At 39.3% G+C, this 13,086-nt stretch overlaps 1 protein-coding gene across 2 annotated transcripts in view; it reads right to left on the bottom strand.

Annotated features, from left to right (window-relative positions):
* The window catches only part of nalcn (sodium leak channel, non-selective), a 77,791-nt gene that overhangs the window by 31,143 nt on the left and 33,562 nt on the right, over positions 1-13,086 (bottom strand). For both annotated transcript variants that reach the window (XM_061053178.1, XM_061053177.1), the window contains 4 exons: positions 12,182-12,349; positions 7,645-7,836; positions 4,743-4,880; positions 4,173-4,247 (listed from right to left, as the gene is read on the bottom strand). In XM_061053178.1, the coding sequence (XP_060909161.1) occupies positions 4,173-4,247; positions 4,743-4,880; positions 7,645-7,836; positions 12,182-12,349 (573 nt within the window). The remainder of the gene's footprint in view (positions 1-4,172; positions 4,248-4,742; positions 4,881-7,644; positions 7,837-12,181; positions 12,350-13,086) is intronic.

Below are 13,086 nucleotides of genomic sequence, written 5' to 3'. Positions count from 1 at the left end.
TTTTATACGTTATGACTCACAGGTATTTCCTTGTCTATATGCAACTACTGACGCTGCAGAAAAACATACTCACAGGACTATTTTAAAAACCTATTATGCTTGGAACTAAAAATGAATTCCCAGCATGGGACAGTGGCTCTGTAGGCTGACTGAGGAAAACTGTGAATATATTGTATGCATGGCACGGCTAATAAGCCCGCCATTGCACCCGGGGGTTATGATAAGTCATAAACTGCATACAAGAAGGAGATGGCCTTGCTTTTTAAAAGTGAAGCAGATGCAAAAAATAAAAATAAATGCCTGAAAGTTTAATTATTTTTAATGTCCCTACAAGTGTTGCAAAAAAGAGTCTGACTCAACTGTTGAAAAACATGGACATAATCTCAGTGACATCACCCATTGGTATCTGAAGAAGCATTATGAAGCTCTAACGGTGGTGGTTGCCATATTGGACAAGCTATCTCCACCTAACTTTTAATCAAATCATGAAACAGGCTAAGAAGTTGAGCTGAGGTGGGACTTGAGCCTCCTGGCAAACAGCTACAATGCAGCAAGCTGTCAGTCAACTCTAAATGCTTCTAATTATGCAAACTTATGAACAACTCTTAGGCTTGATATAATCAAAAGGAACACTTATTTAGAAAAATATCAAACCCTACACAGCGTGTAACAATCAAAAACCAAGCTATTGATACCAAATGTATTATCGGGACCAGGCTGTAAACATTTATTTCAGCTGTAAAACAAAAACAAACAGAAAACGTTCACTTTAGCATTGGCTTCATTTTTCAACACCAGAGTCTGAATCTTATAGATCAGATGGGAAAAAAATGTCCCTCCTTTTAATAACATAAAGTACCTCATTATAAACGTTTACTCATGAGTTTAATGTAAGTTTAGTCCTACTGTGTTACATGTAAACAGTGGTTACTTTATATTAAAAATGGTACTGTATTGCACAAGTATAATATAGAATTCACATAAAACATGACATTCTCACTGTGAGTAATCAACATACATAGTAAACTGTTAGAACAATGGTCAATCATCTTTCTCAACTGTGCTGTGCAGATGGATCTTATCAATCAAAGCTCGGCTGCACATGTAAATGTTACTTTTCAGTGTGACACGTACGCACCAAACAAGCGACAGCAACCTGTAAGCACACGTCTTGTATGATCAAAATCTTTCATGGGTAGAAAGAAAATACAATGGTGTCTCAAAGGAGTTGACATGTTTGAATAGTTTCCAAACACTTGTTCTGACAGACATAAATCAAGACGATGAAAGGGATGTTGGGTCAAGAAACACTGTCATTGAATACTTTTAATAATGTGAATCCATTATTCTGTATGACAGTAAATGCACCCTTGATGAGCTCATTTGGACACATTAGCGTCCCTTAATTGAACCATCAACAATAATACCGTATGAATTTGTTTTCTGCATTCAATCCCACTCTCCAGCAAAACCACACACAGCCTCCTTTATTTGCCTTCCAATAATACCAAGTCCAAAAATCCCACGATTTGCATGAACAGACTCTTTGAATAGTTTATTCGGCTCCAATTTGTTGTCCCATTATTTCCAATTAATTCGAACACAGCAAGTGTCTGTGTGTTCAACCAAGTGTGAAGAAGAAAGGATTAAAAAATGTCTCGAGGAGGAGAATACACACGTGGGTTTTGTGTGTCAAACTCTCCCTCTAAATTTTGATTGATATCCTCTCCAAACTCATAACACTCGCTGGAACAAAACAGTTCAACCAGCTGAAAAAAATTACTTTTTTTCTTTCTACACAGTCTTTTTAAAAGAGCTTGTCATGGACACAAGTCACTTTAATGACAAATAACAAACATTAGCAGCTCCATGGAGTCGTTCATCAAACACAGGGACACAAATGATTCATCACATGCACTATAATTGGTTTCTCATCGCTAGCCAACGTGTGTGTATCTTATAGAAAGGATAGTCATGTCATTGGTTCTTTTGCCAAATGTTTGCAGAAGCCTTCTCTTGTGGGAGGGTGATCACAATCTATGGTCTATTTATAGTCAGTCTGCGTATCCGTGAATGAAGCACCTGTAAAATAGGCAATTTTACAGCCAGTGCGCCTAATCACTCAACTGTGGGTGGGAAATAACCGTCACTGGCAAGCTGAGAGCGGGCAGACAGCGATGAGCACACAGAGCACACAGAGTTAATGTGAGCATGTGTGTGCAAACCTGTTAATGCCAGTGAGCTTAAGATCATTGGCAAACATGTAAAACATTGGACACAAACAGAGACTGACCAGAGGAGTTTCATTTTATATATTTCTCTATTTGGCCTTGGAAAATATATATATTCCTACATTTTAATCTGTAACAAAATGTTATTTGCATCCAAAATGTTCTTTTTAAAAAGAAAAAAATAATAATTATACAAAATAAATGCAGTGCCCTTTGACAAACATCAATTAAAATTTGAATTAAACTATTTTTCTTTGTATTTTTGTGATCTTTAAATCTGTCTTTTTCTTCAAATCCAAACCCTCTCCTACATTAATCACACACTGGGTCCAGTCCTCTGACAGACAGCTCTGACAAACACATGGAGTATAGGAGGAGGAAACATGGTGGATTCACACATTTCATCATAAACCTAACAAATAAACCTGTTGGCTTGCAGTTGTGTTTCATGACTTGCCCCGTGATTGTAACTTTTAATTAAATGAGAGCTCACCGTCTTGAGCTGCCTATGACTCACACACAACACTCCACCGTGTGCGCTACAGGTGTAGCCGCTAAAGGTAAACAATCAGTGGCCCATCAGCTCTGTTTACGTTCCATATATGTGGCCAAAGCATTAATGAGCACCGGGATGAGGTGCTTTTTATAGCTTGAATACACTCACACGCCTAATTGTGTGTTTGCCTTGAGCGTCATGATGTTGTATCTGTGACTGACTTTTCTTAGTAGATTCATCTTGGAAAAAAGAAAACTTTTTGGTTGCATCAGACAACACAATGTATGAGCATGACGTGCTTTAGGTCACTTCGATGACATTGCACGTTCTGCAATGTGACTGCATGCGCGCACAGTAATTGCGATGTTAAAACGATATATGGTTTAGGTGTAATCTAACGACAGAAAATGCTTCCCCAAGTCCCCCCACTCAGTGATATAGCATCAATGCCTTTTGTGTGTACGTGTCGTGCAACGTTTAAGTTGCAGCTCTCTCACATAACAGGGTTTTGCTTTGAATTGCCCACTTACTCAAACCTCACGAGAAAAGCCCTCAAAAAAGGTGAGAGTGAAGAAAGCACTTCCCTGTCCACATGTGAGCACATAAAACACAACCCTGTGTTTCCTCCCAGGGAAGAAACACAAAATGTTCAGTGTTTACATAACACGGAGCAGAAAACAAGCAGAAATGAGAATGCAGCAGACAAATCAGCCTTTCATCTGTGACATTTTGTTGTTTTATAATAATACCATTTTTATTAGGTTTTATGTCTATTGAAACTTAGTCCTAAATATCTACCAGCCTCTTTTCTAACATTTACACCCCCAGAAAAACGGAACACAAGGTCTGAGAACAACTCAAATTACCATCAATGTACCATCCATCTTGAAACAGTCAGATACTGAAAAGCCTGAAAGTACAGCACATGACGGATGGAGACCCTATTTACTGCAACAACTCAAATAGAACACTCAAGGTCATATGATTGACCTTAGAAGTTGCCCTGATCTCTAGTATTAGTGAAATGCTTTGTCCTTGTTCCTGCCCACAGAAGAGCTTGCGAAACAGATAAATAAATAAAAATGGTCTGGGTTTAGATTAACCACTTCAAGGAACCAAATGCAACAATCAGTGAGTGAAGCAAATACTTTAATCAACCATTTGAGTGGGTTAGCGTGGCAAAGTCATGTCATGCTGACAAAAAAAACCCTCATTACGTTGATTATTCTTAACGTTCTCGTTTACTGATTTTAAAACGAGAAAAAATAAGAAATCTCTGTTAAATTGTGTATTTCTCTGAACGGTTTCACAAAAGCGGGGTTATAAACAACATTGCCCATGAAACAAGTAACTCAGACATGCCTCAAATCTTCAAAATCTTCATTATAAAGAGATGTTTTTCACCCCTCTCTGGACTCTTGAGTTGCATACTGAGCGCTTCCTACCTGTTTGAGCTTCTTTAAGTCCTCATCCAACTCCAGATTGTCCAGGATGACAGCCACAAAGAGACTGAGCAGGATCTGAAATGCAACAAGAGGATGTGAATACAAATTTGGTAACATGATAATATGATTGCCTTAACACAAAAATAGACTATTTAAAAAGTACAAAGTCTGCTCGGTAATTGGATTTGTCGTTTGCTCTGTTCTGGAAGACTTCCTGTCTGTCTGGGGTGAAGTGTGAGTCATCCTCAGACTGTGTGTGCTGTCTGATGGCTCCCCGTATCAGAAGGCCAAACAATGAAATGTCAGCACTTCTTACGCCTGCAAGTCTGATTAACTGTGATTAGATGTACTACTTGAGAGCACACTAGAGGAATGGCGGGCACTAATTGAATGCATTAAGAAAACAATAAATGTACCCTTTTGCCAATAATTTCCTCAACCTGTTTTTACTAAAATAAAGGAATGTGAGTTTGAAAAGAATACTCCAGCCAATGTAATAAGCTAAAACCCAATTACACTCTCACAGTCTTTGACTTATTTGACTTCTATCTTTAAAAGTAAGTTCCTCACCAGAGTAGCAAACAGATGGTAGAGGATGAAGTAAATGGCGACTACAGGAGCCCACATGTGACCTACAGCCACCAGAGTCTGGTCCATGACATCCACCCAGCCCTCCTGGGTTAGGATCTGAAACATGGACATGAATGCCTACAGGGAGAGAAACATGAGGTAAGAAAAAAAAGTGAGAGACACAGAAGGCTAGAAAGGGCAAACGAGTACACAGCGTGGAAGCGGTGAAGAGAGGGAATGACAGGTTGAGAAAGGAAGGAAATAGGAGATACACACGGAAAAAAAGAAAGATGTGACATTTGGAACATGCGTTATTTTTACACAGAAGAGCAAATATCACACTGCTGACGTGCATACAAAGGGAGGAATTGGTTAGCAGCATCTCAAGCTTCTTCCCCTGAAATAGCCAATGACACTCCCTAAGTGAGAACTCAGTCCAATGCTTTCATTAGTAAGTATAAAACATAGTTTAAACAGAGACACACTATAATACATTTCACCAACAATGTGGAAAAAAAAACATGTTTACATTTTAAAAATACAAATGAATGTAGTAATGATACCTTTGACATTTGCTGCCTGTTGTGGGGATTACTAAGCCTAAAGGCATCTGCAGGAAAACACATAGCATACACGTCTAGAAGTTTCTAATCCAGCAGTTAACACAAAAATCTATTTGGGCTAAAACAACTAATCGTATTAAAGATAATTAGCTCTTTGATTTCACTCAGGGTGGACATTTAGAACGGGGTTCACTGGATTTAACTGGTTACTGAACTGGTAAATGCATTCAGTTATCTACTAATTTCATTTTAATCCGTTTGGAGTTACATTTCTTTTTATTGTTTGTCGGGTAAAACAAATCGAAAGCACCTGCTTAAGATCCCTCAAAAACACAATTTACATTATTTTGAACATACTTTTTTTGCTAGCGTTGGGGATATTTTCTAATTTAAGCAAAATAGAGAGAAGAAAAAAAATGAGCAAGCAGCCATGTTTTTTCACTCTATTCTGCTGGCTTCCTCTCTACTTGTTAGAGGTCACATGAAGGTGTAGGGACCAGCCAGCTGCAACACTCTGGCCCCTGGAGTCAAATGGCACGCCTGCGCCACCTCCTTAGCATCTCACGCCCAGACAGTACCCCCCCCCCCTCTTCCCAGCCCCTCCCACCTGCTCCCATGCATGTCCCAGTCACTGCAGATAAAGATAAACCCAGCAACAGGTCTGCCTGTAGGGGATACAGCCAAACATCATTAGCTATGATGTGTGTGGTGTCGGTGTGTGTCTGCATGCTTATGTGTGTCTTTGTGAGGCAGAAACGGATATGGAAATGAAGGGAAAATGTGAGGGAAGGGTAATACAGCCTACAAGTGGCATCTGTTTATGACTGTCTCTATGTGTCCCGCAGTGCCTGGGTTCAGTGAAATGTTTGAGGGGAGGATAAAAAAAAAAACAGACGATGAAACGATGTGGCTAATGAGAGAGAAAGGAGCTCATGAGCACTTAAAAATCAAAGGAGGAACCACATCTGTCGACCCATCATGCACCCATCTTCAACATCTGCAGGCCTCCCCATCGCTCGTCTGAGGTGTCCTCCTGGAACGGCTCATGTCGTTTTTTATGTTGCCTATTTTACCTGCATCTTCTAAATTAAGAACATTTCATTTTGTGGGAGGAAATTACTTAGACATCAGGGTTTAATTAGACAAGTGTGTTTGTAGCAGCTAATTTAAGTGTTTAGAGCGTTTACTGGTTTGGACTGCATCATCTGCGCAGGTGAAAAGAATGAAGCAGAAACCCCAAACTAAAGGAAGTACGAATAATCAGAATGCTGCATTTTGAGGGTCCAAGCAATGATAAACTGATTACCGGTACTCCATATGTCACTTGTAGGAAGCCTTGCAAAATACAATGTGAATAGAGGTCACATCAGGCTTTATATTTAGGGATTTTCACCTCCTATTCTCACAGGGAAGATAACTACATTTAACATTAACAGACGCCCCTAAATTGACCAACTAAGTTTGAATTAGTCAGGAAGTTGAGGAAGACAAAAGAACCTAAAGAATCTAAAGACGGTAACTTGTATGTAATGTATGTGTGAGGCACAGCCAGCAGTGGGAAGTTACTCTCTTACTGTATAAAGTGGGGGTTGACTGAGATACAGAAGTGACAAAATCCTACTGTGTTAGATTAAAAAAAGAACTAAATGTTTAATCCTAACAAGTGTTCCCAACCCTGACACCTTAGGCCCCGTGTCCACTTCCAGGCAGAAAAGTGCTGGCTGTGCACTCGGGAGTGTTTTCATGAAACGTTTGTTGGCTAAGAAGAAAAGCGCTGCACGTCCGTCCTGTCTCTATGACAACAGTCTGTTGAAAACGGCCGCTGTATGACCAACACTGCTATGTTACTTTTTGCTGCATGTTTTCAGATAGTTTTTTACCCGATCAGACACGAAGCAAAGAGGATGTGGGCACAAGATACGATCTGTAGGCGGCAAAAACACTGGAAAAGAGCGCCGGTGACGTCAACAGCGCCTTTCTGAAAAGTTTGAAGATTTTCAACTTGACCACTCAGAGGAAAAGACGCTGGGCGCTGTGCTTTTCCCCCATTTTCCACAACGCTCTCTACTCATGGACAACAATTTTCATTTTTAACATACATTAACTAGTCAAACATTGATTTGAGCGAACAACTACTGACAGACTAAGATCTCAGACTTAAGTTAGGGGCAGCCCTTAATGGGACAGACCGTTTTTAAACTTCAGCGTCGATTGGAGATTAAGTATTCAGTACTCACGAGTCATGATTCAACTCCTATACAAATTAACCTTAAAAAATAAGCTAAAGATTTGATCACAGCTATTACAGATTTCTTTGGTGAGTGTAAGTGGCTCCTCACCCTGGGGAATGTTGTGAAGCGGTCCAGCTCCTCCACAAAGCAGAACATCTGTAGACTGATGGCCGACATGACGATGAGGAGGCTGGCTGTGAACACCACCAGACTGCCTAGTTTTTTACCTGGACCAAAAATCTTATACACAAAGTCCTCCAGAGCCGGGGAAATCTTTATCAGACGCACCACACGGAGCACCTGAGGAGAAGAAAAACAATCATTGTTACCGTTATCTTTGGAACTCTGTTGTTGCTGTTGTTTTTATCCATTAGAAGAGACTCGGTTTATTTTAAAGATCATTTTAAAAAGAATTATTAGAGAAAAAAAAAAGAGTGGCCGATTGATTACATATTGATTTTAAAAAGAGCACATTGATCAAGACCCCGTGGTGAAGGTGCATTGATGTCGTGCTCTGTCATCTGGCTTAGCCCTTAAATAGCTTGCGGTGACAACAGGCCCCGAAAGGTAATGCATCTTGGTCATCCTTTGATCGGGGATCCAGAGAGTGGCTATTGATCGTGCTCCTCTCTCTGATGCCTATGGCCATAGAATTTTCTCTCATTCCCCAGATATTGCAGCGAAATAAAGGAGACAAACAGGGAACGCTGGATGAAAGAAAACCCACAGTAAACAAATACAGCAATAACAATCACAGCATGATGACAGATGGGATGAGGAGACACTACCTTCTACTCCTGACAGACAGTGATGACCACTATCCATTTCACAGCAGACGCAGATCTGAGACTTTGAGGGCAAGTCCACAAAGGGTATAAGGCTATTACAGCAAAGGTAATTCTTCTCCTCTCTTTTCTCATGTCTGAGACCACACAGCTTTCAAATTTAGTTAGGGCTGGCATTGATAGAATATAGAAAACAATAATAGGCACATATTTGAATTTGATGTACCCCAGGATCATATTTACAGCTTCAAAAGCTACAAGCAGAAGTGGCAGTAGTGAGTAAGGTCAATGTAATGAAATATGTATAGGTATAACAGTCAATGAAAAAAGTCCATAGAGTAATAAAGCCCACCTCTTCTAGCAAAGTGGCTTTGTGAAAAGTCATGTGGTCTGGCATATATCTGTTATAGGAAGTAATTTTCTCCTTTGTGCAAGGTATAAAAGTTCAAGAAGATACAGCGAAATTCACATTCTTTCTATTGGTTGTTATTAAATTTGAAAGTTGGAGAAGTGAAATAATTCTATGTTTTATTTTCTGAACTGAATACACAGACTTTACTCAAAGAAAAAACGGGTCCCTGGAACACTGTTTGGAGCTTAAAAGCTACCAGGAGAGTAACGGTTTCACTGAAGCGGGCCCCCCACCATAACTTCTCCAGTGGCATTTTATCTTCAAACAGTATTACAGGGACCAAATTTTCCTCTGAGGACAGGTTGTGTATGGAGTTATGAACATATACCATAGAATCTGTACCCTTCTCCAACTTTCACATTCCTCTACCAAAACTCTATAGTGTACCTTTAAATGTGTCCTGATAGGCTCAGGCTCAGGTACGGTGATTAGGAAAAGGGGATTATCTTGTTCCTTTATTGGGTGAATAAAGCAGCTGTTTTATGCAGTGTTAACACTACATTGCACCATTTTTATTCTCTTCTTATTTAGTTAGCCAGTCGGGAGTAACAGGTAGGGCAAAATCACAACCAATTTGCATTAAAGGATGACTTTGCCAGTTTTTAATCAGTTTTTAGATTTCTTTTAGTTCTGTTCTTCCGCATTTTATTGACACAGCCCTTATTCTGGAATTTCTGTGCCATTGTAGCACCGTTTTCAAATATCTTCTTAACTTCAGTCAAGTCAAGTTCTCTCTGAGATTTTTAGAGTTTTTTTATGATTTTTTGTTTTGTTTTATGAAACCAGCAGTTTCCCCAGCTAAGGTTTGGATGGCTGAAAAGAAAGTAAAATGAATGTTCTTGCTTGTTTTTGAAGTCTTTCAATAAGTGTCTTGCTCTGTGAATACCACTGATAACATGTTTATTTATATTTTGAGAGCATGTCATCATAGTTTGGTTTAATTGCTCTTTAAACTTGGAATATATATTGATGAGATTTTGTCTTGAGTTGGGGGCAGACTCATTCATTTGAGAGTAGGAGTGTGAAATCAGCATAGCCCCCTTTCAAGTAGCATCAAAGCCAACAAAACAATATCTACTGGCATGACACAAAGAATAGGACCAAAATATATGATACAATATGAAATAAAGGGAATAATCTTGACTGTTTCAAGTGAAAACCACATCTACTCCCCTGCATTGCACACATGATAAGAGCAATAATTCATCTGGAGAATGGCTTCCCAGCTGTGCTGCCTGTGTGCGCTCCTGGCTCTGGCTTCTTGCAAGACAAAGCGATGCTTAACATACAATTGAATTCACCACAGATGTCCCAGGCAGCATTTTCAACCAATATTGGCCAAATAACAATAACCAGAATGGGATCAGAGCACCTCCGCCAGATTTGTCAAAAAATGACACAATGTCCTGCAGGTCTGATTGAATGAATTGACTAAGCTGTTCAATGTGCTGCTACTGAAGTCATTGCAATTCTGAACACACAGACAGGAAGTGTTGAGGTGGGTTCCATTGGCTGATTAAAAATCGTTCTGCCAAGTATAGAGTATTTGTGTGTGTGTAAGAGCTGTACATGGGGCTCCAAAGCATGTGACATTTGTTTCAGACAATTAGTAAGGCTAACCTTTAGCAGTGATCAGACCCTTGAGTAGAGGAAATAAAAATTAAAACCTGAAAATCATTGATTATTGTAGGCCTGTTCTCCTCCTGCAGCCTGCAAACACTTCTGATTCACATAGAGAGATTTAAGGTTCATCACTTGTGCTTAAAGTCAACAGTTTAAAGAGCAACATACATGGAAAAGTATCAGCAGGAGGAGAGAATGACAAACTCTTTCCCATGAGTAACACAACACTGCCATGAAGTGTGAATCCAATTCTCTCCTCAAATCTCAACTGAGCTTATGAATACAACCCTCTCTAATATGTGAGGATAATGGAGCTTCATGAAAGCTCATGAATACAGCATTCAGCATTCAGACCGAAAAACCGTATTACCATTCAAAAACAAGCAACTGTGATTAGAGAAACACAATACAACAAGAAACAGACCTTTTGCAATGGAAAAGATTTTCCAGCTAAATCAATTCTCAAGTTATTGCAGGTAATTTTCATTTTGTACCGAAATGACTGCCTGCAAGGAAAAACACATTTAACAGAAAAACAAAGTGTGTTTTGGAATATGCACTGCAGGCATATGCAGAAAATGTTAAAATGCAGGAAAAATCCCAGTGAAAAGGTAAATCAACAATTGTTTGTTATGTTCTATGAATATATGTGTTAACCTCATGTGTTAGCATTGCACCTGCCTGCCTGGGTGGCAGCTGTTACTGTGGGAGAGCAGGGAAGCATCAGGGCAGCTTGTGTGGTCAAGGCTCATTAATGAGATATCAAGAAGCCTTTTCCCATCAGATCATCCTCAGAGCTTTTTTATCGCCTACATTATGTGACCTACAGCAAGGTTGCGGGGTTAACTTTTGGGTGAATTACTTACAGGCTCTGTTCAAAGATGATTATGCTACAGTACAATGGACCAGTGCCACATGGGTCACCATATTCATGGTTGATTTGTACTGCTGCTCTGAGAACTGGGGAGCGAAAAAAATATCTCAGCTCTCTGCCTTGTGTGCAGTATTGAAGACTCCACACTGCAGCCCAGATATATGCTTAATATCATGAAATGAAACCATCAGAAAAAAGCTCCTTGCACTTACATACATCAAGTGTAAATGTCCCCCAAACTGCTTCACAAGTCTTAAATTTTTGTTTAACTCGGAGAAGCCAAAATCTGTTGTGTCATTTGTGGTGATAGTAAATTTAAAGTACTTCAAAAGAATAAGTTTCAGTGTGTGCGTGTGTGTGCGTGTCTGTGTGTGTGTGTGTGTGTGTGTGTGTTGGAAGGGGGTGGGCTATCACTGAAGAGTGATATGATTGATTTGTTCTCATTTATGCATGAGCACAGGGAAAAAACACCATAAAATGATTCACAGCTTCTGTTCCTCTCTGCAACACAGAAGTGGACTTGCATCCATAAATATTATTACCTCCATTTTCCCCATAAAAGACATTTCTTCTTCTTTATGTTGTTATTTTGAGATACACTTCCACGATATCTAGTAAATTTTGATAGTTTACTTGAGATCACAACTTGTTTATCTGGATATATCAGACAACAAAACAGTTTGTTTTTCTCATTAAAAGAGGTTAATGTATCTAATTATGTTGAAAAAAACTTTTGTCGTGATCAGGGGATCATCAGAGAAGAAATTAATACAATAGGCTGGTGGTCACTGTGACAGCCCGGACATGCCATGCTGCCATTACCCGCACTAGTGAGGTAAATTAAGCCTATTCCTCTATTATTTAAAACATGGAGGGATTATGGTCTGTTTGTGCACTCAAACATTTGTGTGAAAAGTGAAAGTATGAACATGTGCATGTGAGTATCCATACCTGAAAGTAGGTGAACTGAGAATGGTAGAGGTCTGGGTAGATGTGCAGTGTCGTGCCCACCACCAGCAGAGATTCAAACTTGTGCAGAGAGGAGCTGATGTAGCCGGTGAAGCCCAGACACCAGATTTTCAGAAGAGCTTCAAGGTCAAATAAAACAGTGAACGCCACCTAAAAGAAAAATAGAGACGATATAAATCATTGTTGGCATTTTCTTCCTGAAACCACTCATATTGTCAAACTGCAGCAGAGCACTACTTCCCTTTAATGACAATGTTGGGCTACTTGAACTTTACTCTGACATTTCTAATTAGTGCTCCTTCAAACTTCTACTTTGATAAAGTTCAGGCAGAAATAGTCTTTTTCACTCTACTTCTTTTAATTTGACAGCTGTAGTTGCTTTATACTTTGCAGATAATGATGTAACACACATACATATTATCAATATAAAAAAATGAAGTCTGATTACAGATAACATTTCCCAAAAGTAAAAGTATCTTCTGCTAGCTATAACACTTATTTGCAGTTTATATGTATGTGAATCATAAGAAATAATACAGTAATTGTTTAAATAATATCATTGTTCTATAACATAAGTATCATTTTGAAGGGGTTTAAAATGTAACAGAACATTTTGATTGTGTTGTAACCAAGCGGCAACCTCCAGTCTTGAAAAATGAAGCAAATGCGGAAGTGCAAAATCCTGCAGTTTCGCTGAGTGTCCACTTGAGGCTGACTCACATACACACCACAGCCAAAAAAAGCCAGTTTTACAGCATGAATAAACATGTTTACAGCCTGGTACAAACAAAGGAAATAGGTCTGATTAGTTATTGTCATCATGGGCACACACTGTACATGGGGTGTGATGAGCCTCCAGAACTCCCTGCCATAACAGATGGCTGACG

The sequence above is a fragment of the Labrus mixtus genome, chromosome 13 (assembly GCF_963584025.1).
Source record: "Labrus mixtus chromosome 13, fLabMix1.1, whole genome shotgun sequence".
In the NCBI taxonomy this organism is placed as follows: Eukaryota; Metazoa; Chordata; class Actinopteri; order Labriformes; family Labridae; genus Labrus; species Labrus mixtus.
The sequence above is the reverse complement of the archived record's forward strand: the minus strand, read 5'-3'. Positions and strand labels throughout refer to the sequence as shown.